Source organism: Rhizopus microsporus (genome assembly GCF_002708625.1).
Source record: "Rhizopus microsporus ATCC 52813 unplaced genomic scaffold scaffold_1, whole genome shotgun sequence".
Classification (NCBI taxonomy): domain Eukaryota; kingdom Fungi; phylum Mucoromycota; class Mucoromycetes; order Mucorales; family Rhizopodaceae; genus Rhizopus; species Rhizopus microsporus.
The window spans coordinates 1,356,124-1,377,684 of record NW_019671916.1 but is presented as its reverse complement, the minus strand read 5'-3'; the positions used below and the strand labels follow the sequence as shown (position 1 = coordinate 1,377,684).

Below are 21,561 nucleotides of genomic sequence, written 5' to 3'. Positions count from 1 at the left end.
TTTTTTTTTTGGCTAAGTTATGCTTATGAATAAGGCACACAATTGACATAACGTAAAAGCAATACTAGACTTTAAACATACTATTTGCCCTTATCCTAACTGTTCTTTTTCTATTTACAATACAGTGAAATATCTATACATGATCTTTTCTGTTGTTGTCTTTCTTACTTTTTCTATATAAAGTGCACTAGAGGAAGCAATCTATTAAAAAAGCGAATCATAAATGATAAACCAAGGAAATAAAGTAACTAACAATCAAATCAAGAAAGAGAAAAGCATAACCATTATGGTTAGCTGCTTCCTGTTACATAAGTTCTATATGATTATCTATATAGGCCATGATATTAAGAGATGTTACGGTAAGGTCATCTGTCTGCTTGTCAGGCACAAGCCTATCATTAAGCCTACTTCATGCATAAATGATGCTAGGGAAAAATGAAGTGCACATAGGATGCAGATAGAAATTGATATAATTACGTAGTAATTGTATAGGAAATAGATTATATAAATTAAAAAGCACATGTATATCACTTTATTTAGCAAAGCAGTAGCAGTAAACAAATCGTTTTCTACTCTTGTATTCAGTTGTAACCCAGTCAAGTCTCGATTTTGTCATACTATGACTCTGAATATATTTAAATTTTTAGTGTAGACTGTACCTGTTACAATAGATACAGTTGCAAAATATTCAGTAGCTTTCCTCGAATGGCATAAAAGCTATACTGTATTTCCAAAAATTATTGACACTGATGTCAAGAGTAAAATTCGCACTTGTTAAATTCTAATGTTACCTTAACCATTGGTTGACTTCGCTTGCTAACAAATTAAATGTTGTATATGTATATCCGTGCCCCAGTCAAGACAGCTGTAGCCTGTTGTTTCTACAATCAAGGTTGGATTAGCAAACCTGTCCTTGACGAAGGTCTTCCTACTAAAGTCACCAACCCAACAGATGTCTCAACATTGATGAGAGCGTCGCTATGCTTCTTTCAGACCGCGAGGATACTACCTCCCAACTATAATGATCACTATTAGCATATCACTATTCAACGCCATTGGTCTACTAAAACAAACTATCTCGCCACTCCTTAAATTAGCTGAACCCTCTTTCGTTCTTTTAATTATCGAATCATGGCTTCTTTCACCTAACAAGTATCCTACATCCTGGCAGCAATTTCATACTTATGGTCAACCTATTCAATCAATCAAGAATCGAGGTAGGCTCGGTATTGCCCTGTTAGTCAATCCTTCCTGTCCTTTCTCAGTACAATATATTTCTTTCAGACATTCTCCACTAGCTAAGTATACCTTGTCTTTCGTTGTATCGAAACACCTTGTACATTGTCTCTATTTACCTCCATCTTTGCCACATACAGAAGTTTCCAATATCCTTGACTTACTACCCTTGGATCTACCTAATATTACATCCACAATCATTTGCGGCGACCTCAACGCACGACTAGGACATATCACTGGAGATACTCTTCACACTCACCGAGGACAAATATTATATGACTGGACCAAATCACATGATATGACTATATGGAATGAAAGACTGACCTATGGATCACCAACATATATGACCTTTAATGGCAGCAGCATTATCGATTACTTCATCAGCACGACAGAGCTACCTTACCCACAGCTACTAATCAGAGGCGACTTATCGCTTGACTCCTACTATAAGTTTATGACACTCTCCTTTCAAGTGGCAACACCACCCCCGAGATCCAATGCACCCAGATGAATCCATGGCACTTGAACAAGCTAAAAGATGACCAGTTCAGATCTCAATATATAGAGCACTTTTCTCATCTTACCAAGGACCTCATACTAACCAACGTCCCTTCCTTTGACAACAGATTCTCCACAGCGGCATATATTGAGCAATTCAGTCGAGCCATTTGCCAAGCGAGCTATCAGTCTCTGGATTTGGTTTGGGGACGTTGTTGATCATTGGAAATAAACAAATTATGAATAATTGCGGTACTCGCCCAGGTTGAAATAAGCATGAACCCTAACACCACCAAGCCTTAGCCTACCAATTATAATGATTAGTTTATCTCCCTCTACCCACCCGCTATTAGATTGTATGCTTTCCCTCTCCACTACCAGTACCTTCCCATCCTCACCACATTACACACCTCATCTTGTTGAACTTGCCCGGGCAATTTCAGTACAAAAAAAATACTACGTGCCCACTTGGGTTTAATAAAAAAAATTGTTTAACTGTATGTCTAAATTCCAAATTGGAATTCGTCCGAAAACCAAGTGTACTTTCAAAGGGTGGTTTTTATTTTCTCAAAGGACGCTTTTTCATAAAAATAAAACGAGTTCTCATTTTTATTACGAAGATGGGCAAGGAAAAATTATCGCTGAGCAGGGAGCTGATACCGTAGACTAAGAAGACAATGTAACTCAATTCCACTTGACCACCCTAACTCATATTAGGCAGTACTGTGAAATACAAGGAAGTGAGCAGGAGCCTGACTTGGAGTTAGATGCAAACATGGAGGTGATTGCAAATACAGTTAAACTGCAGAGAAAGGTTTAGAATAAATATTCAAACGAACAAGGGCTTTTGTTTGTATATATGAATAGAATTAAGCTTTTCAATACTGCCACTGGCCATTACTTTGTATTTCTTGAGAAAACTATGAATATGAACAGTCTCCCTGAGATGAAATGCCATTACATAGAGCTCAGCCCAGTCGAGCAGTTTTGGGCAATAGTTATGAACAAAGTCAAGCGGAGTAAGTTTGAGGACAGAGGACCTAGTTACACGAATTACTGAAGCTTGTAATTCTGTCCCTCCCAATCACCTCCATGCGTTTGTACAGCATTCTGTGAACGTTTTTGAAAAGTGCTTAAATGAGAAGCATATTCAAATCAACACTCAGTAAATAAAGATTGTTAAAGATATCGAACTTCAGGGAAAAGAAACCCGTCCTTTGAGAGACTAAAAACCGTCCTTTGAGAAAATATTAACCGCCCTTTGGCGTTGGAACTACTGCATACTTTTTCTTTTTTTTTTTTCTTGTACAATAGAAGGATGCTGAATTCACTCTTTGTAATCAATAAACAAGGGTAACAACAAAGTTTAATTACTGCTTTTCATTTGTTAACTGAAATACTTTAAGGAAAATTATAATAGAAAAGCACTGGAGAGGAATCATTTCTAGACAAATTGTTGACGTGTTTAATGATGAATGTGTCAAATTTATGAACTCACTACCAGGTTCACTCGACCAAGAGAATGGTGGTACGCCTGGTCTATCCTTTAAAGAATCGTTTTTCTCTCGAGAAGATGTGCCACCCGTGCTAGAGACAAATAAATATTGGTTACTGAATGTGTTGCGAGATGAACTGACGTGGCTGTGTCCTGTAGAAAGAGAAGGTAATGATGAGCATCAAGTAACGTAAATTGAGAAACTAACAAATTTCAATAGTGGACCCAATGCTTATATTTGAGTTTATCCATCGTATTATTGATATCTTGACTGACTATCTGGGTGATGTATCTGAATCATCGATTCGAGATAACTTTGTTACTGTATATCAAGTAAAGTATAGCATAGAATGATTATACTATTGAATTCCAACATCTTCCACTAGTTGTTAGAAGAAATGATGGATTATGGTTACCCTTTAACAACAGAACCAAACGCTTTGAAAGAGATTATTATGCCACCTACTATTATGAACAAAGTGATAACGACCGTAGGAGCTGCAGCAGGGTAACTATTCAAAAAAAGGGATAAAGGATTAAAACTTACACCTTTTATAGTGTGACTCCAAAGTTACCACAAAACATGTCATCTAATGTGCCCTGGAGAAAAGCTGGCGTGAAGTATACACAAAACGAAATTTACTTTGACATTGTAGAAGAAATTGATGCAACTATCGCAGCGTATGTATTATGTACATCAATATACAAAAGAAAAAGGACTAATAGAGTTCACATAGGAATGGTGTAGTCGTGTCCTGTGAGGCTCACGGAGCAGTACAAACAAATTGCAGATTATCTGGTATGCCTGATTTAACATTGAACTTTGTAAATGCAAGGGTGATAGACGATGTCAGCTTCCATCCCTGTGTGAGATATCGTAAATGGGAAAGCGAGCGAGTCTTGTCATTTGTGCCTCCTGATGGACATTTTAAGCTAATGTCATACAGGTAAGAAAAAAGAATAGAATCAGACGGTGGACAAGTATATTAATCTGGCACTAGAGCTTCACTCTCTCCTAATCAAGCATTGCCTTTGCATATTAAACCGCAAATTACATCAACCAAGAATGGAGGACGATTTGATATCATGATTCACCCTAGATCAACAGAAGGAAAGCCGATTGAAAAAGTTGCGCTGACGTTTCCTATGCCAAAGAGCACAACAAGCGTGAATGCAACATGCAACTCAGGGCAATACATGTATGATCCTGTGAACAAGTCGATTCGATGGGAAGTGGGTAAATTACAGTTAAAAGATAGAACACCTGCATTATCCGGAACGTTTCATACAAGGTACGCTACATAATATAGAAAGAGTAGCAGTATTAAAAGTATATATTAGTGAGGCAACTCCTGAACTGGGAATGAGCATTGGCTTAGAATTCCAAATTAATATGTACGCAGTATCAGGTCTGAAGGTCGACAGCCTTCGACTCTTCCACGAAGGGTATAAACCATATAAGGTAAATTATCAATGGGGTATGTGCGTGCGTACGTAAGTGTATGTGTATGTTTACGTGCGTGCGAATGTCAGGCGGTATTTTATTGACATGAGCTAACGTACAATAATTTTTAGGGGGTCAGAAGCATGACAAAGGCAGGAAAAATACATATAAGAACATAACCAATAAACTATGCATTAGCGGCAAAGTAACTGAATGCATTCATTAATAAGCTGATTGGGAACATTCACTTTTTTAAATTCGCTCAACAGCTTCTTGGTATTGTTTTGAGATAGTTTATGTGGGTTCAGCAAAAACTCAAAGAATGATGACCAAAGATCGGCATGCCAATACCGCTTGATCTTTTGTCTGATCACAAATTTTCCTTCTCTTTGAATCGTTCGCATCGGTTCACCAAAGAGCAATCTATGAGCACCGGCAGCAATTTCCCAGTAATCGGCGTAAATTGGATTATATTCTGTATTGAGAAAGGGGTATCCAGATTGAGGGCAAGCAGGTGGCCATGTTGCTTTGCACTTGGAGCCCTTGATGACGGTCATATCAACTGAATAGCCAAAGTCGATCAGAACAACAGCTGGCATGACACCTTCACTCCTTGTTATGAGCATGATATTATCCAGCTTAAGGTCATTATGAGCAATGTTGATATTGTGTAACAAGAAAACTTGCTGCATAAATTGGCCTGTGAACAAAAGGACAATGGGCTCGGGCATGACCTTTTGAACGGCAGTGTATTGGTTATAGGCCTCAAGTAAGGTACCATGACGAACATAAGGTATGAGTAAGAAGCTGGTATCGCTGTAGTAATAGTATTGAACAATTGGTAATAAACAAAGGCCAGATACACGCCTTTGACGCATCTGATGATGAATGTAATATTCCCAAGGACATGGAGGCTGCTGTACTTTAAGAGCATAAAATTTTTGATTGTGTTGTACCAAATACACTTGAGCCATACCACCTTCACCCAACTGACCTAGAACGAGGTAACGATCATTTCGGAGGGTAATATAACTCTCTTTCTCCTTTTTAGCACTAGGTCGCCATAGATTTTTTTTCTTATCATAAATAAACCAGCTGGAAAGCGCACGGTGTATGGGAAAGGCGGTATCTTTGATAACGTGGTAGTTGGAACATTGACGAGCGCTGGTCTTGTTGATCTGCTCTTGAACAAAGGCTGGACTGTGTGGTAACACCACCACCTTTATATCTGTCAGCGGTAATTCTTCTTCAAATGCTGTTGTTTGTGGTATTTCCTGCTCTAGAACTGGCGGTGTTTTACAAAGGGACTTTTGCTGTTGGCCAGAAGAGCTGGGTTTCTCATGGCTTGGCGAAGGCGGTTGAAGACGAAAGACATGTGCAAGTGAGGTTATTTGTTGTGCGGACTGCGTGATTGGATTTGATTGAGTCATTGGTTTTGGCTGAGTTGCTGGCTTTGGTTGATTAAGTAGCTTCTTATGTGTTAATATCAAAGGATGATGACGATAGGCTGGTTTTATTCTCATGGCGGGGTTATGTTTGACTCTTAGCTCTTCTACAGAAATTTCCCGTCCACTATAATCAATTTCACGTAGGATTGAAGCACGAGCATAATGTTCCAGCTGAGTACGTAACCAGTTCAACTGAGATAGTAAATTCTTGTTATCCATAAAGTAACTCTTTTGTGTAAAATAGTTAGATCAACACGAGGACGCAGGATCAACTTACGGTGGTATCATAAAGCAACAGATGCTCATCATCATTGTTGTCGTCATCATCATGTTGATCATTCAAGGCATGATTGTTATATTCATTAGAATAGTTAAGTAATGTGTACTCGGACTGGTCAAAATCAATCCAATTTAGTGATTTAAACTGTTCATATGCTCTTCTTAATCTTTTAGTGGGGATTGCGTTATTTTTTAAACCTAACAGGAGTGAATCGTGTGCGTCATTGAGTCTAACGTAATGTGAGAATAATTGAACTATAATTTTTGTCTTGCTAAAGTACCTGTTTTGTTGTATTTGTTCGTGTGCTACAGCTTCGTAAAGTAAAGCTAGCTTATGACTAATGCGATGATTTATCAACAATTCAAGCGTTGCAATACGTTTGTCCTGAGAAAGATCAAAGATGTAAATGAGCCAGAGCTTCAGGTATCTTGGATTGTTTTGATATCTGGGATCATGTTTATAAGTATGGATGGCCTTTTCTAATATGATTTTGGCTAAATTTGGATCATTTTTCTTGACTTGATTAGCAATCTTTTGCTCGAAATATCCAAGTGGATCATCCAATTCCTCGATCAAAGATCGAGAAAGAAACATGAAAAAGGATCACAAAAAGAAAGGTTCTTTTATTAAAATGCGTTATGGGTTATATGCATGTATGCGTGTTTGCTAGATGACAACAGTGGATGCCAAACGAAGAAAAAAAAGAAAAATGACGAATGGGTTTATAGAGAATGTCCATGATTGATGTCTTGGTAGCCAGTCATTGAGTCCCAATTACCCAAGGATAAGTTCTCTTCTTCTTCATTATCTGAACTTTGATTGCTACTAGTACTTGAGCTAGCAATACTTGTACTTGAAGATGTAGGATGTTTTAATAGCTTAGAGAATTCAGACCAAGGAAGATCCATAAAACTTGAGTTCTTGGGAGTAGTTATACTTGGGTCTTCGTTGATTAAATTTGGGACAGTCTTGATGTGTTGAAGAAGCTTGTAACCAGGATCCATTTTGTATGTTTTTTGTCTTGTAATAATAACAAAGAAAATAATAACAAAACTTAGCTCTATTTATATGTTTCGTAAACCCATCCCTCTCCTTTATTCTCCCGTGAGACAAATTTTTACAAATTTAGATTAGTGTGGCATGATGCTCGGCCTTAATGATTTAAAAATAGCTCAAATTCCCCGCGGAAATGAAGATTCCGTGGAACCAGTAGGATGCAGCTTTATTTACATTATTTCATCTCGTCGGAGGGTATTTTATCAACCAAATGAGTTAAAAGACTTATCAGCTCTTGATGCTGCTGTCTTTTTTGAACCTGGGATTGTCTTTGTAATTCAGTTTGCTCTCTAATGACGCTAATTAGTTCTTCTTGTTTCAGTAGCAGGTTCTCCAATAATTCCTCAGTGGTATTTGTACGTCTTTTCTTTATTATCGGTCTTCCTTCAACCATATCTGGTCTTGTAGAATCATCGTGGTTATAGATCACATTGGGTACAGCCTGCTGCTGTGTCAATCTTAAGGAAATAGGTTGGGCCGATTGCTCTGGTGGCAAACTGGTGTTATTGATAATACGACTAGCCTGCAAAGTCGTAGTTGGTATCTGTTGATGCTCCTGTTGCACAGGTGGAGCATTGGGTGGTTGTATTTGTCGATTTTGTTGTAAATGAGTTAGGGGGGCACCCTGAGGAGCCTGTTCCTGTTGCTGTTGATGTTGTTGCTGCTGTTGCTGCTGTTGTTGTTGATGTTGATGTTGTTGCAGTGGAGGCGGTGGTTGAGGTGTTTGAGATTGCTGTTGAGGTGGAAGTTGCTGAGGCGGTAGCTGCTGTGTAGGCGATTGTTGCAGTTGAGGAAGCAGCTGTTGGGTCTGAGGTGGCAGCTGGTGAGGTTGCGGTGATCGTTGCTGTAGCTCTTGAACTGGTTGAGGTGATTCTTGTTGCTGTTGCTGTTCTTGATGGCCAATAGAAAAAGAAGTAAACATAGGATTGACTGCAGGTGTTTCCCTTGATAGCACCCTATGCATTTCATCATAGTATAGAAAGCTACAAGACCCATCCCTAGCTCTCTGTTCATCTGCGTCCTTATACTGCTTTACAAGTTGGTGCCACTTGTCTTGACAAGCTCTTCGGCTACGTCGGAAAGGCTTTCCTAAGTTAAATTCGTACAACACGTCTTCCCAGACAGAACCCAGCATGTTATTCGTCCTAGCCTGCACCATACGACTATAGAACCTGGTTACTGCCTCAATGAGAGATTTAGTTTCTGAAACAGTCCAGTGAGGATGAGAAATCATGCCTTTACTGAGAGCAGTAGCGAATGTGACTTGACTGTCTCTACCATTTAACATTGTCTGCTTATATGCATCTGCTTCTGCACTGGTTGGAGTGCTCTGAGTAGAGCTACTAGCAAGGGGTGTTGTGTTTGTCTCTTCTCTATTCGTGTTGCCATTATTATTCGTTGGCGTAACAGAACGTTCATGGGTAGTTTGTTCGTCAATATCCAAGGATGAAACAGAAGCTGCAAACGTATTGCGAAAAACGAACGTACGTTGCGACTGAGACATGGTTTTATATAAAAAAAGTAAAAAAAGCTTTCAGCCTGGAAACCTACGAACACTATATCAGGTAAACCTGTGACGCTTTCCTGGTAATCGGAGTATGAAGTGTGGGATGACTCCTTTCTTCTTGTAAAGCTGTGGAGACAGCTGATAGTTTTGTTGTACGAAGCAATCTGTCTTTGCATATTTCGGGCTAATGCTTAACAATCTCCTTTTGTGGCAGTACGTAGTACAAATTACCCTTTTTGACGCAAATCGCGAAAAGGCTATGATTGGATAAAAATCCTCAAACTACTTTGAAAAAGGATACTGGAACCATTTTTCAAGCTTGACTTTGATTATTTTATAATGAAAAATAAACGCAAAAATACTTCTATATATATTTAAATTTTCTTATATTTCCTTGCATATTTTGATTATTTTGAAAATATAGTTTTGGGACTGTGATTGAAACCCTGTTAATTTCTAAAAGCTTATGTTGAAGCCATAGTAAGAACTACCAGGGGGAGACCCTTTTACAGAAAATGACTTTTAGAGTTAATCCTGTACTCATGCTTATTGGCTTTGAGGTGCCTGCAAACAGAAGGAGAATAGCGAAGTTGGAATAAGACGCACGCTCTAAAAATGACGTTAGCTACGTCACTTTCTTTTTGGTTGTTTCTCCACTTGCCAAATTAGTAGGCCTAATGAAAAGGCCGAATGACCTGCTTTAAAGGTCCTGCACAGCTCGTGTGTCTTTCTGAAGTGACTCTAGTTTTGACTGAATGTTAAAATCAGAAGAAATATAATTTGTCAATATTGAACGGATATTTCATGCTGCATTCACGTCTCGGTTCCAGATCTACTCGAGTATCATTAGTTTGGAGTCCTTGAACAGATAAAACTAATCTTACTCTGACTGCATCAACAACTGAACAGCAGTGACATACTTTCAATGGGTAGATGCTGATACTTCTTTCTATATTTACTGTTTGTTAATCTTTAATCACTCTAATCGTTCTTGTCAAGTACTTGAATTTCTGCGCTCAACGTATTCGTTGCTCTTGCATGCTTTTTTGTCGGATCCTAAACAGGTCAATCTAACTTTTCTTTCATTAGGCAGCTTTCTTTTTCCCTTTCTTTGTAGCGGTTTATATTAGTCATTCTTAAAGCACTAGATAAATGGAATAAAGCCATACATACGGTTACAGATCAAAGCATTTTCAGACTCATAGACATTTTGAAGCTCACCGCGGCAGCTACTGCACACTATGTTCGTTTTGTATTGATCTACTTTAATCATTAGACATTTCTACAAAAACGCCATTTGAATTCCATTGAAGATCATTAAGTCAGCTGCCCAAATTTAGTAATAACTACGTAACGTTCACAGGGATTGGAGCTCTAGACTTTATCGTCGCAGATATAAATGCGTCCCCGTATGCAACTACACATCGTCTATCTTCTTCAGCCACTGACAGATACTCTTTTCTTTTCTTTTCTTTTTCTTCCTTTTCTTCCTTTTCTTCTTGCAAAGCTTATGAGCTAGCATTGGTTTTCTTTTATCTAGCTTACCGACTATCACGTCGATAACATTGCACAGGACTATTCGCTTGTTCGAATACACATAACCTTGTTTTTCCCAGTACCTATAACTTTTGTTAAAATTGAATATTCTACAAAGATTAGCATATCAACATGTTTATAGTTAATGAGCAGCTAGTGCCATTTACTTTGTATGTATGGCTGCTAAAACGCCAGCATATTGTAAGAATAGAAACGGGCAGTGTACTTTAGGCGAAGGAATTAAGTCGTAATAGACTTATATTTCTGCCTGGGTTCTAGGTTTAAGTTCAACTTGGATATTGTTCTCTACATAAAGAAATTTGGCCAATGAAATCACTGTTATTTTGTTACTTTAAACAAAAGTGATTTCTTTTTTGACCCTATGCATATGATGAAGCTCAATCTTAGATAATTATTCACTGTCCACAAGCAATTGTAATAGAAAAAAGTCTTCCTTGTGTTATTTTGTAATAAATACCCCACTTTAAACTATTCATGTTTTGTATCATGTTATTTTTATTTTTCAGCCTTTTATTCTTTCACAATAGTGATTATAATAAGCACAGTAACAACATATAGGAAATTTAAAGATGAACAAAAAAAATCATATCACTTATGAATGACCACCAAGATTCTCCTTTTCTTTCAACCATTTTTACATAAACAGCTATTCAACCTCAGGTAATCCATTTGTTCTGCCCAACAGCCTAAAAACAAGATAATTATAAAATTTTAAAGATTGCCTCAAAAGAGTAAGCCAGAAATACATAAATTAAATTCTTATTTTATCGCACTTATTAGCGATCAACAAGGTTCTCCCAGATCAACGCCACACAAGACATCATTCCCATAACTCAGGTTGTTGATTTCATTAGCAATATATTCAATAATTCTTCTTCCCTGCTCGGCAAGTTCCCATTCATTGCTGTGGTTAGATTCATTTGAGGACACTGAGCCAGGAGAGTCTTCGCTGAAGAAAAAGTTGTTGTTTTCAGCACCAATATGTAGAGCAAGATACTTCACTGTGTTTTGTAAGCATGCAGTGAAAATTATCTCTAGTTTCGTAAGAGTCATGTCTATATTTCTCTATCATGAACAAGAAAGAGTCGGCTAATGTAATTGCAATGGTAGTGTATTAATCTTACTTGCAATGATATAGTGGTCAAAAGGATGTGAACAGCCTGCAATAGGTTATTTTGTGCAGAAATAGAGACCTCGCTGTACCTGCTTACTTTCTCACCAAGATCCTTTCAATAGTTGACCAATACATCAATTCCAAATCCTTTTCGAAGGTCAGTTTTGACACTTGTCGACGCCCGCGAAAGGAGGACAGTTTAGCGGTTCTGGATCCAGCTACCCAGCTTCATGCACTTCAGTTACTTTGGCTCTAACCACTCGTCCAGCCTGACACGGAATCAAATTATAGCTATTTCTTTGCCCTACAAGCGCCACAATACTGCTTATGTAGTTTCTCTGGTAGTCCCAGTCCTGTTCTACCTTTGGCCTTCGCAGAATTATGTTCGCCGGATGTAAAAGCAATGGGTTGCTGCAAACTCCTATTTCGGGCAATGGACATGCTGGATTTCTCTGTTAACTGGGAGGCGCTGAATATATCGTTGGTCTTAGAGATTCTAGTTTCGCGAATATACCTCGATTTTTCGACTTGGAACGGTAGTGGTCGCCGAACAAACTGGAGCCAACTGCGCATGAAGGATGTTTTCGAATTTAGCCCAATTCACAACTGCTTGCGACGAAGACTTCACTTATTGAACACGAGGTTTCACCATCGAGTACACCGAGTTCATTTCTTATTAGCAGATGACCATAGTCCAGTACATTCCTCCATTATAACCTTATTCACGTCGCATAACCTCAGGTCAGACAGCTAATTCCAGTATACGCTCCATCGAATGCCCCAGCCTAACTTTGAAGATCTACTGACAGTAGAACTACTGGGAGCCATGGGCTTTCACCATATAACACTAAAGCTATTCTGAACCTCACAGTTACTGCCCATTGATGTCTTACCGGCCCACTATTCGCGTGGCTCTGCCACGGCATAGCGCACCTTCTGGTCATCATCCTTCTCACATCAGGCAAATTGCCAACATGCCAGCGTCACCACCAACTTTATACGAATCAGCACTTGGATCCTTGCTGTCTTCTATGTGGAGGCATCGAAGGCGATGGGCACTTTTTGTGGCCTTGTATGCTCAAAAAAGAAACCTGGTCACGCATTGCAAATCGCTTTTTACAACCTGCTGCGAGGCTTACCTATGAATCCCTGGCCATAGGCTCGTCTACCCTTATGCAGGTGCTTTCAGAACTACGCGTTGATGGCCAAACAATCATTGCCTGTACGGTTTGGACTACCTGGCTATGCCATTAGCGTTGTGTATTTGATGGTCGTACCTTCTGGCCTGACGAAGCTGCTGCACGAGTAACATAAGCAATCAAACGAATGCATTGTAGTATTTATCTGTTAATAAGTACCTATGATATACCTGAGTTATAACAAGGAGAAAAAGGCTATATGTCGATGAGATTGTAGTATCCACTCTACTATTTAGTGCTTAAATACAATATCTAGAGTTGGGCCTAATGTTACCATAAGATCTGTTACACCTCAACAGAATGCGGTCAACGCGGTTTCAATGCCTCAGCTTCTTAATATATAACTATAGATTGTGCTATCATCTCTTTTCTCTTCACTTTATTCCGAATAAAGATACAGCACAGTCTCATCGTATTTTCTACTTTGTTTAAATCTATCCAAAACTCAAATACAACAGAAACTCTTGAACCTCTTTGTTGGTGAAAAAACAAGATGAGGAGCTCATTAACACAAAGTGAGGCTTAGTATATAAAATAATAATTTACAATCCGACATGCTACAAATTAAATTAATAGAGGTGCGTAATGCTAAATGTAGAACGACTATAAGCAGTGCAGTAATGGAGTAACCTCACATGAAGATTAGTTAGTAAAAGAAGGATAAATACGACATATATGGCGAAAACGCCTATAGAGCGCGCCTAAAATCATTTTGCTCAGGTTAATGCAGTCTTTTTGTTTTGTTTCATGCTTCTATGTTCTTTATTATTTTCTTTAATACGTACACGCCAACTGGCGGTACTTGAATAAAATACAGTTTTTTCTGCAAGGTCACATAAATCGAAAATTTATAGTACAGAATACACAAAATACGACATTTTTGAACGACGTTACTTTCTGGAAGTAGTGTAAGTAGTGCTGCATAATTCGAAAATTTATAATACAAAATATACAAAACACGACATCTTTGAACGACGTTACTTTCTAGAAATAGTGTACCATTTTACAGAAAAACAAAAAAAAAAACATATAAAAGCTCTCTTCTTTTTTTTCTCCTCTACTATAAAAGATTATAGTGAATATGTTGTCAAGATTAAATTGCCTTTTGGTGTTCACTTGCATATTTCTCATTAAACTTAGTTACGCCAAGAGAGTTTATATGAGTTATCAGACAACAAGCTTACCTCTGACAGTTGCAAACAGGTGTGGCGTTTGGCAAGATAACCAAGGTTTTGGAAGCAAAGGCTGTCCTGAAGTTGACATTGTTGGGAACTGGGCACAGATCAATTTGGATGAAGAAAAGTGCAAATCAGGATGTGGATGGACAGCATGTATGAAGGGTTCAGTTTGTACTATTAAGAATTCGTTTGGGGCACCTATTTATACTGTTAGTTGTTCTCCACAAGGCTCGTCGTCACCATCACCTGTAGGAGGATTTGTAACAACATACTCTTGTGCAAACCAGAAGAACATTTAATGAATTAAGTTCTTTATATTTTTTTTTAAAAAAAAAAGCAAATAAAAGCTGTGTTAAAGTCATAATTCCTAGTTGCTTAAAATTCACTTTATTTAGTTATATACATAAGAATAATGCATTATCGAACAAATCTTGGCTTAGGTGCATTATCTAAACATTCTCGACAATGAACCAAGCAAAGACCTGTAGTCTCATTCACTGTCATGTGAGCATCAGAGTCCATTTGCTTATTACATCCAGCACATCGTAAGCATTTCTTGTGCCATCGAGTTGCATGGGGCCCTGGATGAGTGTCTAAAAATGGCATGCTTTCATTACATCGTGCACATGTACGAACGCCACCAAGCCTAGGCAAACTCTTCTTTCTAGACTTGAATATATCCGATGGACTTGTAATACCATTTGTCTTCTTGATAACATCACTGTTTAGCATTACCTTCAAGTCTTTTGTAAATGTCTCCTTTTTCTTTTTCTGTGCTAAATTGCTCTTGAGGGCACAACTATCACAGTATATCTTGTCTTGATATTTCGAAAGTTGACGGTTAATAGGTACCGTCTTTTGGCAACCAGCACACAGCAGGCACTAGAAGAATAAAATAAGTTAGGGTTGACAGAGTAAAGCTTTTATAATCATGCATACCTCTTTATGGTAAAATGAGTTGGCCAGTTCTAAATAGGTATCCATTACAGGATTTGAACAGGCATTACAAATGATTTCTGTAGTTGTCGTGCTCTGGTCCTTCTTTACTTCCTGGTCTTCCCTCTCGGGCAATATGCTGACATTTGTAGGGGAAGAGGACAAGACATCAAAGTGAGCATCAGAAGAGGGCATAGTAGGCGTCTTGGGATATGATTCTTCTTCTTCACTTAGGGGACTTGTATTATTACTATCTCTAGCTATTGTCGCTTCAGGGCACTGTGTTGTTTTGTCATTACTCGGTCACACTTTTTCTATCTTGATTATTCTTTTGCTTACCTTGGTATGATAAAAGTATTTACCATCAGTGCAAAACTCGAGATCTGTGAAGCTCTGATGGCACTTGGCACAGAGCAAGCAGTAGGAGTGATAGCATAAAACTTCGCCTGTTATTGTCTTGAGACCACGATAGTCCTTTTTGGAAACATGTTGTCCGCATTCCTTGCATGGTTTCTTCACCACCATTTTCTTGCGTCGATGAGTTGTCTTTTTAGATTCCCCATCTGTCTTTGCATCACTAGAAACTTGGTTGTTTTGGGTATTTAGGGGTTTGAGACTTTCCTTGGGAGTAGCGGCTGCCTCTGGTTGGTTTGATACAGTAGTGTTGGTAGGCTGAGTGGGAACAGGATCAACAGAGGTTACATCGGGTCCCTTTTGGCTAGAAGTTTCTTCAAAAATCTTTCCAAGAGTAGCAGGATCGTCTTCAATAGCATGATTAACCAAGGCACTCAGAGGTCTTCTTCGTCTTGAAAAATAGGCAGAGGCAAGTGCAGACTTTGAAGTGGATAACAAGGGAGTAGAAGTACTTGCAGACTCAGGCGAGGGTTGCTTCTTGCTGATATAGCATGATCGACAGCATGGGTTACCTTCAGCGTCTTGAACAGATAGTGCTTGCTTAAGCGGGCTTGAGCAGTGATGGCACTGGAAGCAAGAGGCATGCCAAGTATGATTGTTAAAGTCAACTTGCGAGTCAGTAAGCTTTACTTGTACTTTGCATTTTGGACTATGGTAAAGCGTTACGATACAAGAATAGTTACACTATGCTGTCTCCTTACCAACTAAGTTTTTCAATTAGGCACGACTTGCAATAGTAAACAGACTTGTAGATGGTAAAATTGTTAAAGTCGGACCAAGAGTTTTGTCTCTTATTGCAGTAAGCGCAAGACTTGAGGTTGCTACTGTCTTTATTTTCTTGTTGGTTTTCTTCTTTAGTAAACTTGGGCATTGTCATACGTTGCTGTGTCGTTCTTTGTCTTGGTGTCGAAAAGGAAGGCGTCGGGTCATTACTAAAGATAGCCTTTTTGCTATATCTAAACATATGCCTGTAATTGAGTATATAGTTACAATGGCCAATGATATACTTTACGTGTCTTGCCATTTGTCAGTAGTACTTAATCTTCTTTGTGTATTGAATAAAGAGTTAATTCTTGAAGAATTATCTGAGGATAAACTTCGGTAACATTTTGGACAGGTTGTGTTGCTGTATACGTTTTGGTTACAGTAAGTACAGAATCCCATTGTTGTATAGATAATATTAAAGAGATAAGGAGAAAAAAGATAGAGAAAGAAGCAGAATGAATCCTTGTTGATTTATACTGTTTTCAAGCATCTTTATTTGGTTTGTTATTGTTTCTGTAGCTTACAATTTACTAAATCAGGATAAACATAAACAACCATTACCATTTCAAAAAAACACGAATTTCGGTGTTTTAAACCGTGCTGCGGTTCCTCAAATCTCAGTTGGCGAGCTTTGAAAACTTAAAGGGTGCTCTGCTTTTTAAAAAACCGTCAATAACACATTATCCTAAAGTGAATATTAATGTGTTACATGACAATATGTGTATGTGCTCTATCTTCAGTCATTACACGGCTTATTTTCTTTTTTTCTGTAACTTTGAGCATGGAAATAAGAAAGAACTATTTTATGTTTTTCAAGGTCAAAGCTCACAACTGTTGATGATTGGCTAATTGATCTATTGGTCAGTCTTGATTAATATGCCACTTTCAATATGGATAGCAGTTGATTTGGAATGCCATCTGTTTCTTCAGGCAAGGCTATTGGCATCATTCGGTTGATTCAAAGACGTATCTAGCTGATGAATCAGGCAGAATCATATGTTCATATAAAAGCACAGATAAGTCTCATATCCACCTTTTGTTATCAAGTCCTCTCAGCAGCGATCACTGATGTCAAGGATCAAAGAATACACTGAGCTAAAACCAAGTTATTGACATGCACCGTATTGTGTTATATTCAACACTAACTGTTCGTGATTACAAGGTATAGAGATCAGATGGACGATGCTGAGAGCGAAGGGCGAATGTTTGAACGATTAATCATCATGGGCCTGAGTCTACTCTGAACCCTGTCAGCCCATTCTTCAGCAAAGCAACCTTGTCTTGTCGAATAGTCAGTGCAAGCCCATGGATGATCAATTGAAAACGTATTTACTTCAATATTAAATACAAAAACTAAGCATACACGAGTTTATTTGTATGAGTGACTAAACTTCAAAAAACGTCTAAAGTACCTTATGAAATTTGAAAAACCGTCAGTTCAGCTTTGAAACCGCCTCGTAGTTTAAAGGGCGGTCATTCGAAGTTGGAGGTACTGTGGCAACAAATGGTTTTATCACTTTTCTTTTTTTTATTTCTTCAGTCAATTGTATCGCTTTAATATTAAGTTTTAATTGTATCGTTTGCTTTCTGAGGGTAAAAGAGAAAGGGGCAAGAGGATAATAGTAGTGTGCATTTTTATATGAAATGTCCTTGTGTGGTACAGAGTAGAATTAACTGTCATAGTCACAGGTATCTTGTCATCATTAATCGCGATGGTGCTGTATCGTGTATTTTGCTTCATTTTCTGCTTCTACCCCTTAGTTTCTTATCGTCAGCGATTCTGAACATTTTAAAAATGAAAAAACCCTTGGGCATTGCTGCGATTTTGTGCCTAATTTTTAATATTGAAAGTCCACCAGTTTTGAGCTCTTTTGTTCTTTCAATTTCCTGCTGTGAAAACTAGTCCTCGTTTCTTTTTTGTTTTCTTTTGTTGTTTTTTTTTTTGAATTTAATCACGAGACTAAATGTCGCTTGATCCACATTTGACACGCTGCGCTAAACAAATATATAATCACCTTGGTTTGACAGATCGTATTTCTCAATTGCAACAGCCCAATGTCGCGTATAACGAGATTCTGTTAATGAAGCAACTATTGTCGTTAAGCGACCATTCTCTGCTCGACAGTATCGTAACTTCCTTTATAAAATGGACCCCACCTCGTCAGAGAAAGAAGACTGTCAACGATTTTATCTCTCAGGTGAACCAAGAAATATCTGGTCTATGTATGTTTATGAAATATGGAGCAAATTTTTACATATAGTATTCACTCTCTTTTTATATTATTAAAGTGCCAGACGATATCTTTGAAGACATTGATGATGAGCTATTTATGAATGCACCTGATCAAGAAAAGAGTAACAAACGTACCTCTTCAGAAGTACTTGATAAAGTTACTCCATTGACTATGGTAAAAAAGCCAAAGATTGATAACACTTCACCTTCAACTTCGAGACTAAACACACCACCTCCATCGCCCCTGGACTACTTTCCTGCTGAAGCAGCTAAGTCAGAAGAATACAACATTATTTGGAGCCCTACAAAATCAACAAAACTTTTCCAAGGCGTTAGTTGGATTGTTATTTATGAAATCGCACGATTTATGCAGGCTTGCAAGATACCTTGGAATGAAATCCCATTTGATGCCTTTCACAGCTTTATCAGAATTGGAATGTCAGAGCCAAGGAAATTGTATGAAGTCATGCTGCGTTGGAATACAGAAACAAGGCTTGGCCAGAGACTCACTGGACTAGCTTACTCAAAGATGGAGCGTTGTCCAGACAATGTTTGGTCATATATTCAAACAGAAAAATCTTCTGTCACAACTCAGACGACTAAAGAAGCCATGCCGTTCAGCCCTGTGAGTGCATCGTCTTCACCTTCAACTACAAGCCCTCCAGCATCGATCTGTATTAATAACGAGAATAGCTTTAGTCAAGACAGTATCAAACGGAAGCTATTGAAAAACAGAATGGTGCGATACAGTGCAGTTATTCAATTCAAAACTACAGGAACCCTTCCAAAGATTAACTTGCGTGTACCCAAGATCACAGCTTCAAATCGTCTGTTTCGAAAGTTTGGACAAGATCGCTTTTTAGAAGTGGTCCTTAGTGAATCTTCACAACCATCAATGGTTCGAATGATGAAGGATTTCCTACTGAAGCCATTTTTATTAATGCAGCGTGTGTTTCGGTTTCTGTTTATCAAAGACAGTACGCTTGTCTTTTTTGCAACTGAAGGACCAGATTTGGAACCAATATCAATACAGCAAGTAATCGATTGGCACATGCCGATTATCGAAAATTGGGATATGTCAATGAGCAAATATGCTAGTCGTATGTCTCTAGGCTACAGCAGCAGTATCCCTACCATCCAGTTTGATCCGTCTGAGATTGAGTATATTGATGATATTTATTCAGAAACAGCTACAGTGAAAGACGACGCAGCATGCATGACAGATGGCTGTGGCATCATCTCTTGTGCAGCTATGAAGGAAATTATGGGTTGTCAGACAACGGATGAGCTACCTTGTGCTATCCAAGGACGTATTGGTGGTGCAAAAGGTATCTGGATACTTGCTCCCGACATGGACTTTAATTCAGGGAAATATATTAAGATACGCAAAAGCCAGCATAAGTTCAAGACTGGTTTACCTCAACCCAATTGTGCACTAGACCCTCATCATTACACATTCGATCTCGTCAAAAACTCAATATGCATATACCCTTCCAACCTCAACACACAATTTATTCAAGTATTGGCAGCAGGTGGTGTGCCTACAAGTGTGTTCGTTGAAATATTGAAAGAATACATCCATCGATTAGCTACTGTTGTCACAGAGAACCAAAACATAAAGATCTTGAGAGACTGGGTTACCAAGACAGGAAGCATCATGACACGACGTTGGGAGAATGAGGAACAGGCGGAGAAATGCGTTTGGAAAGACCTGAGTGCAGAAGACGATATAGAAAATGATATGTTCCATTTGGATTCAGATTCTGCTGATGACGATTCAAAATCGGATACCTCAGGATCCAACACGAACAAATCACACGCTAACTATCTATTGTCTACTAAATCATATGACTCTCTCAACAAGTACTCTGGGTATCCTGGCAATGCTTTTGAAGCTGTCGTCAGACTCTTGGACTCTGGATTTGACCTGACCAATGCGTTTGTAGCTACTCGAATCACAACCATTTTCAGACAAGTCATGAAGTCTGTCAATACAAAATACAGAATTGAAGTACCACAGTCTTGCACTGTTACTTGTGTGCCTGATCCAACTGGACTGTTGAGACCAGATGAAGTCTTTCTACAGTTATCCACTCGTAGGATAGATGAAAAAACGGGTATTCGGGCTGGTCTTGTTTTGGGCGACGTCGTCATTACTCGTAATCCCTGTGGTCTGAAGAGTGATATCCAAAAAGTGAAGGCTGTCGACTGTCCAGCATTGAGAATGTATACAGATATTATCGTCTTTCCTGTCACAGGAGATGCTTCATTAGCCAGTAAACTAGGTGGAGGTGACTATGATGGTGATTTGGTAAGTACAAAAGAGAAAAATAGGAACCATGAACCTAATTAATGTCTAGATATTCTGTTGCTGGGATCAACGAATTGTCGAGCCATTCCAAGCCTCGCCTGTCATTAAAGAACTTGATCGTGTAACTCAAGCGTTTCAAAAAGACAAGTCAACTTTGGGACAACAGGTTGGAGCATATCCAGATCCAGAAAAGGCACTGCAAGCCAATTTTATCAACGTGCAGATGCCCGATGGTACACTTGGTTTATATGAAAACTGGAGAACTGTACTGGCAGAGAAATCAGCGCTAGATGATCCTGATGTATCTTATTTGGCACAAATGTGTGCCCGACTGGTGGATGCTCCCAAACAAGGTCTACATCTTAAGCAATCAGTTTACAACCGAGACCGTGCCAATTTCTCCAAGATTCCTCATCCTATATGGTTTATGGACAAAAAGAATAAACAACGAGAAGGACATAAACGAGCTTACAAGGAGGCCAATGACTGTTATACTCTACTGGAACAGTCACCATGTGTGACAACCATGGATCATCTATACAAAACACTCATGACAGAAACAGCAGCCTTTACAAAGTATTCACAATGCATGTTCTCTGAAGTGGATATACCACTAAAAGACTATGATCTAACCGGACCTTGGAATCGAGCTACGGAACTTGCAACAGGAAAGAACGATTCTGCGCTTCAGCATGACTTGGAACTTATTCGACAGGCAGTTAACGCTAATATGGAATCGTATCAAAAAACAATGACCGAATTCCATATGTTGCGGCAACACATTATGGACAATATTTATGATCCAAACAAATATATTGAAAACGATGCCTTGGATTTTACTTCTCCATTTGCATCCTTTTTCGAACTTGAAGAATTTATTGCCAAGGAGT

General features: G+C 38.6%; 8 protein-coding genes across 8 annotated transcripts; 4 read left to right on the top strand and 4 right to left on the bottom strand.

The window, feature by feature from the left end:
• Positions 1-812: 812 nt before the first annotated feature.
• RHIMIDRAFT_253996 (uncharacterized protein) lies at positions 813-1,074 on the top strand. Its single transcript, XM_023611064.1, has one exon. It carries the CDS (start codon positions 838-840, stop codon positions 1,033-1,035), a length of 198 nt encoding a protein of 65 aa, XP_023471169.1. The 5' UTR covers positions 813-837; the 3' UTR covers positions 1,036-1,074.
• A 505-nt stretch (positions 1,075-1,579) lies between these two features.
• RHIMIDRAFT_253995 (uncharacterized protein) lies at positions 1,580-1,747 on the top strand (the record flags this gene model as incomplete). The annotated part of the gene is made up of 1 exon (XM_023611063.1): positions 1,580-1,747. One exon carries the CDS (start codon positions 1,580-1,582, stop codon positions 1,745-1,747), a length of 168 nt encoding a protein of 55 aa, XP_023471168.1.
• Positions 1,699-1,979, top strand: RHIMIDRAFT_253994 (uncharacterized protein). The gene has a single exon (XM_023611062.1). It carries the CDS (start codon positions 1,744-1,746, stop codon positions 1,951-1,953), a length of 210 nt encoding a protein of 69 aa, XP_023471167.1. The 5' UTR covers positions 1,699-1,743; the 3' UTR covers positions 1,954-1,979.
• A 2,888-nt stretch (positions 1,980-4,867) lies between these two features.
• On the bottom strand, positions 4,868-6,995 carry RHIMIDRAFT_232887 (uncharacterized protein; the record flags this gene model as incomplete). Its single annotated transcript, XM_023607834.1, has 3 exons — positions 4,868-6,349; positions 6,399-6,630; positions 6,682-6,995. The coding sequence occupies 3 exons, from the start codon at positions 6,993-6,995 to the stop codon at positions 4,868-4,870; spliced, it is 2,028 nt and encodes a 675-aa protein (XP_023471166.1).
• A 128-nt stretch (positions 6,996-7,123) lies between these two features.
• RHIMIDRAFT_232886 (uncharacterized protein) lies at positions 7,124-8,961 on the bottom strand (the record flags this gene model as incomplete). The annotated part of the gene is made up of 2 exons (XM_023607833.1): positions 7,124-7,369; positions 7,717-8,961. 2 exons carry the CDS (start codon positions 8,959-8,961, stop codon positions 7,124-7,126), a joined length of 1,491 nt encoding a protein of 496 aa, XP_023471165.1.
• A 2,343-nt stretch (positions 8,962-11,304) lies between these two features.
• On the bottom strand, positions 11,305-12,208 carry RHIMIDRAFT_232885 (uncharacterized protein; the record flags this gene model as incomplete). Its single annotated transcript, XM_023607832.1, has 4 exons — positions 11,305-11,586; positions 11,646-11,681; positions 11,741-11,853; positions 11,944-12,208. 4 exons carry the CDS (start codon positions 12,206-12,208, stop codon positions 11,305-11,307), a joined length of 696 nt encoding a protein of 231 aa, XP_023471164.1.
• Positions 12,209-12,515: 307 nt separating this feature from the next.
• RHIMIDRAFT_288347 (uncharacterized protein) lies at positions 12,516-12,944 on the top strand (the record flags this gene model as incomplete). The annotated part of the gene is made up of 2 exons (XM_023613557.1): positions 12,516-12,729; positions 12,795-12,944. Exons 1-2 carry the CDS (start codon positions 12,520-12,522, stop codon positions 12,942-12,944), a joined length of 360 nt encoding a protein of 119 aa, XP_023471163.1. The 5' UTR covers positions 12,516-12,519.
• A 1,434-nt stretch (positions 12,945-14,378) lies between these two features.
• Positions 14,379-16,653, bottom strand: RHIMIDRAFT_310169 (uncharacterized protein). Its single transcript, XM_023614634.1, has 5 exons — positions 16,375-16,653; positions 16,064-16,318; positions 15,288-16,011; positions 14,952-15,227; positions 14,379-14,894 (listed from the first exon to the last, which is right to left on the bottom strand). Exons 1-5 carry the CDS (start codon positions 16,524-16,526, stop codon positions 14,430-14,432), a joined length of 1,872 nt encoding a protein of 623 aa, XP_023471162.1. The 5' UTR covers positions 16,527-16,653; the 3' UTR covers positions 14,379-14,429.
• Positions 16,654-21,561: the final 4,908 nt, after the last annotated feature.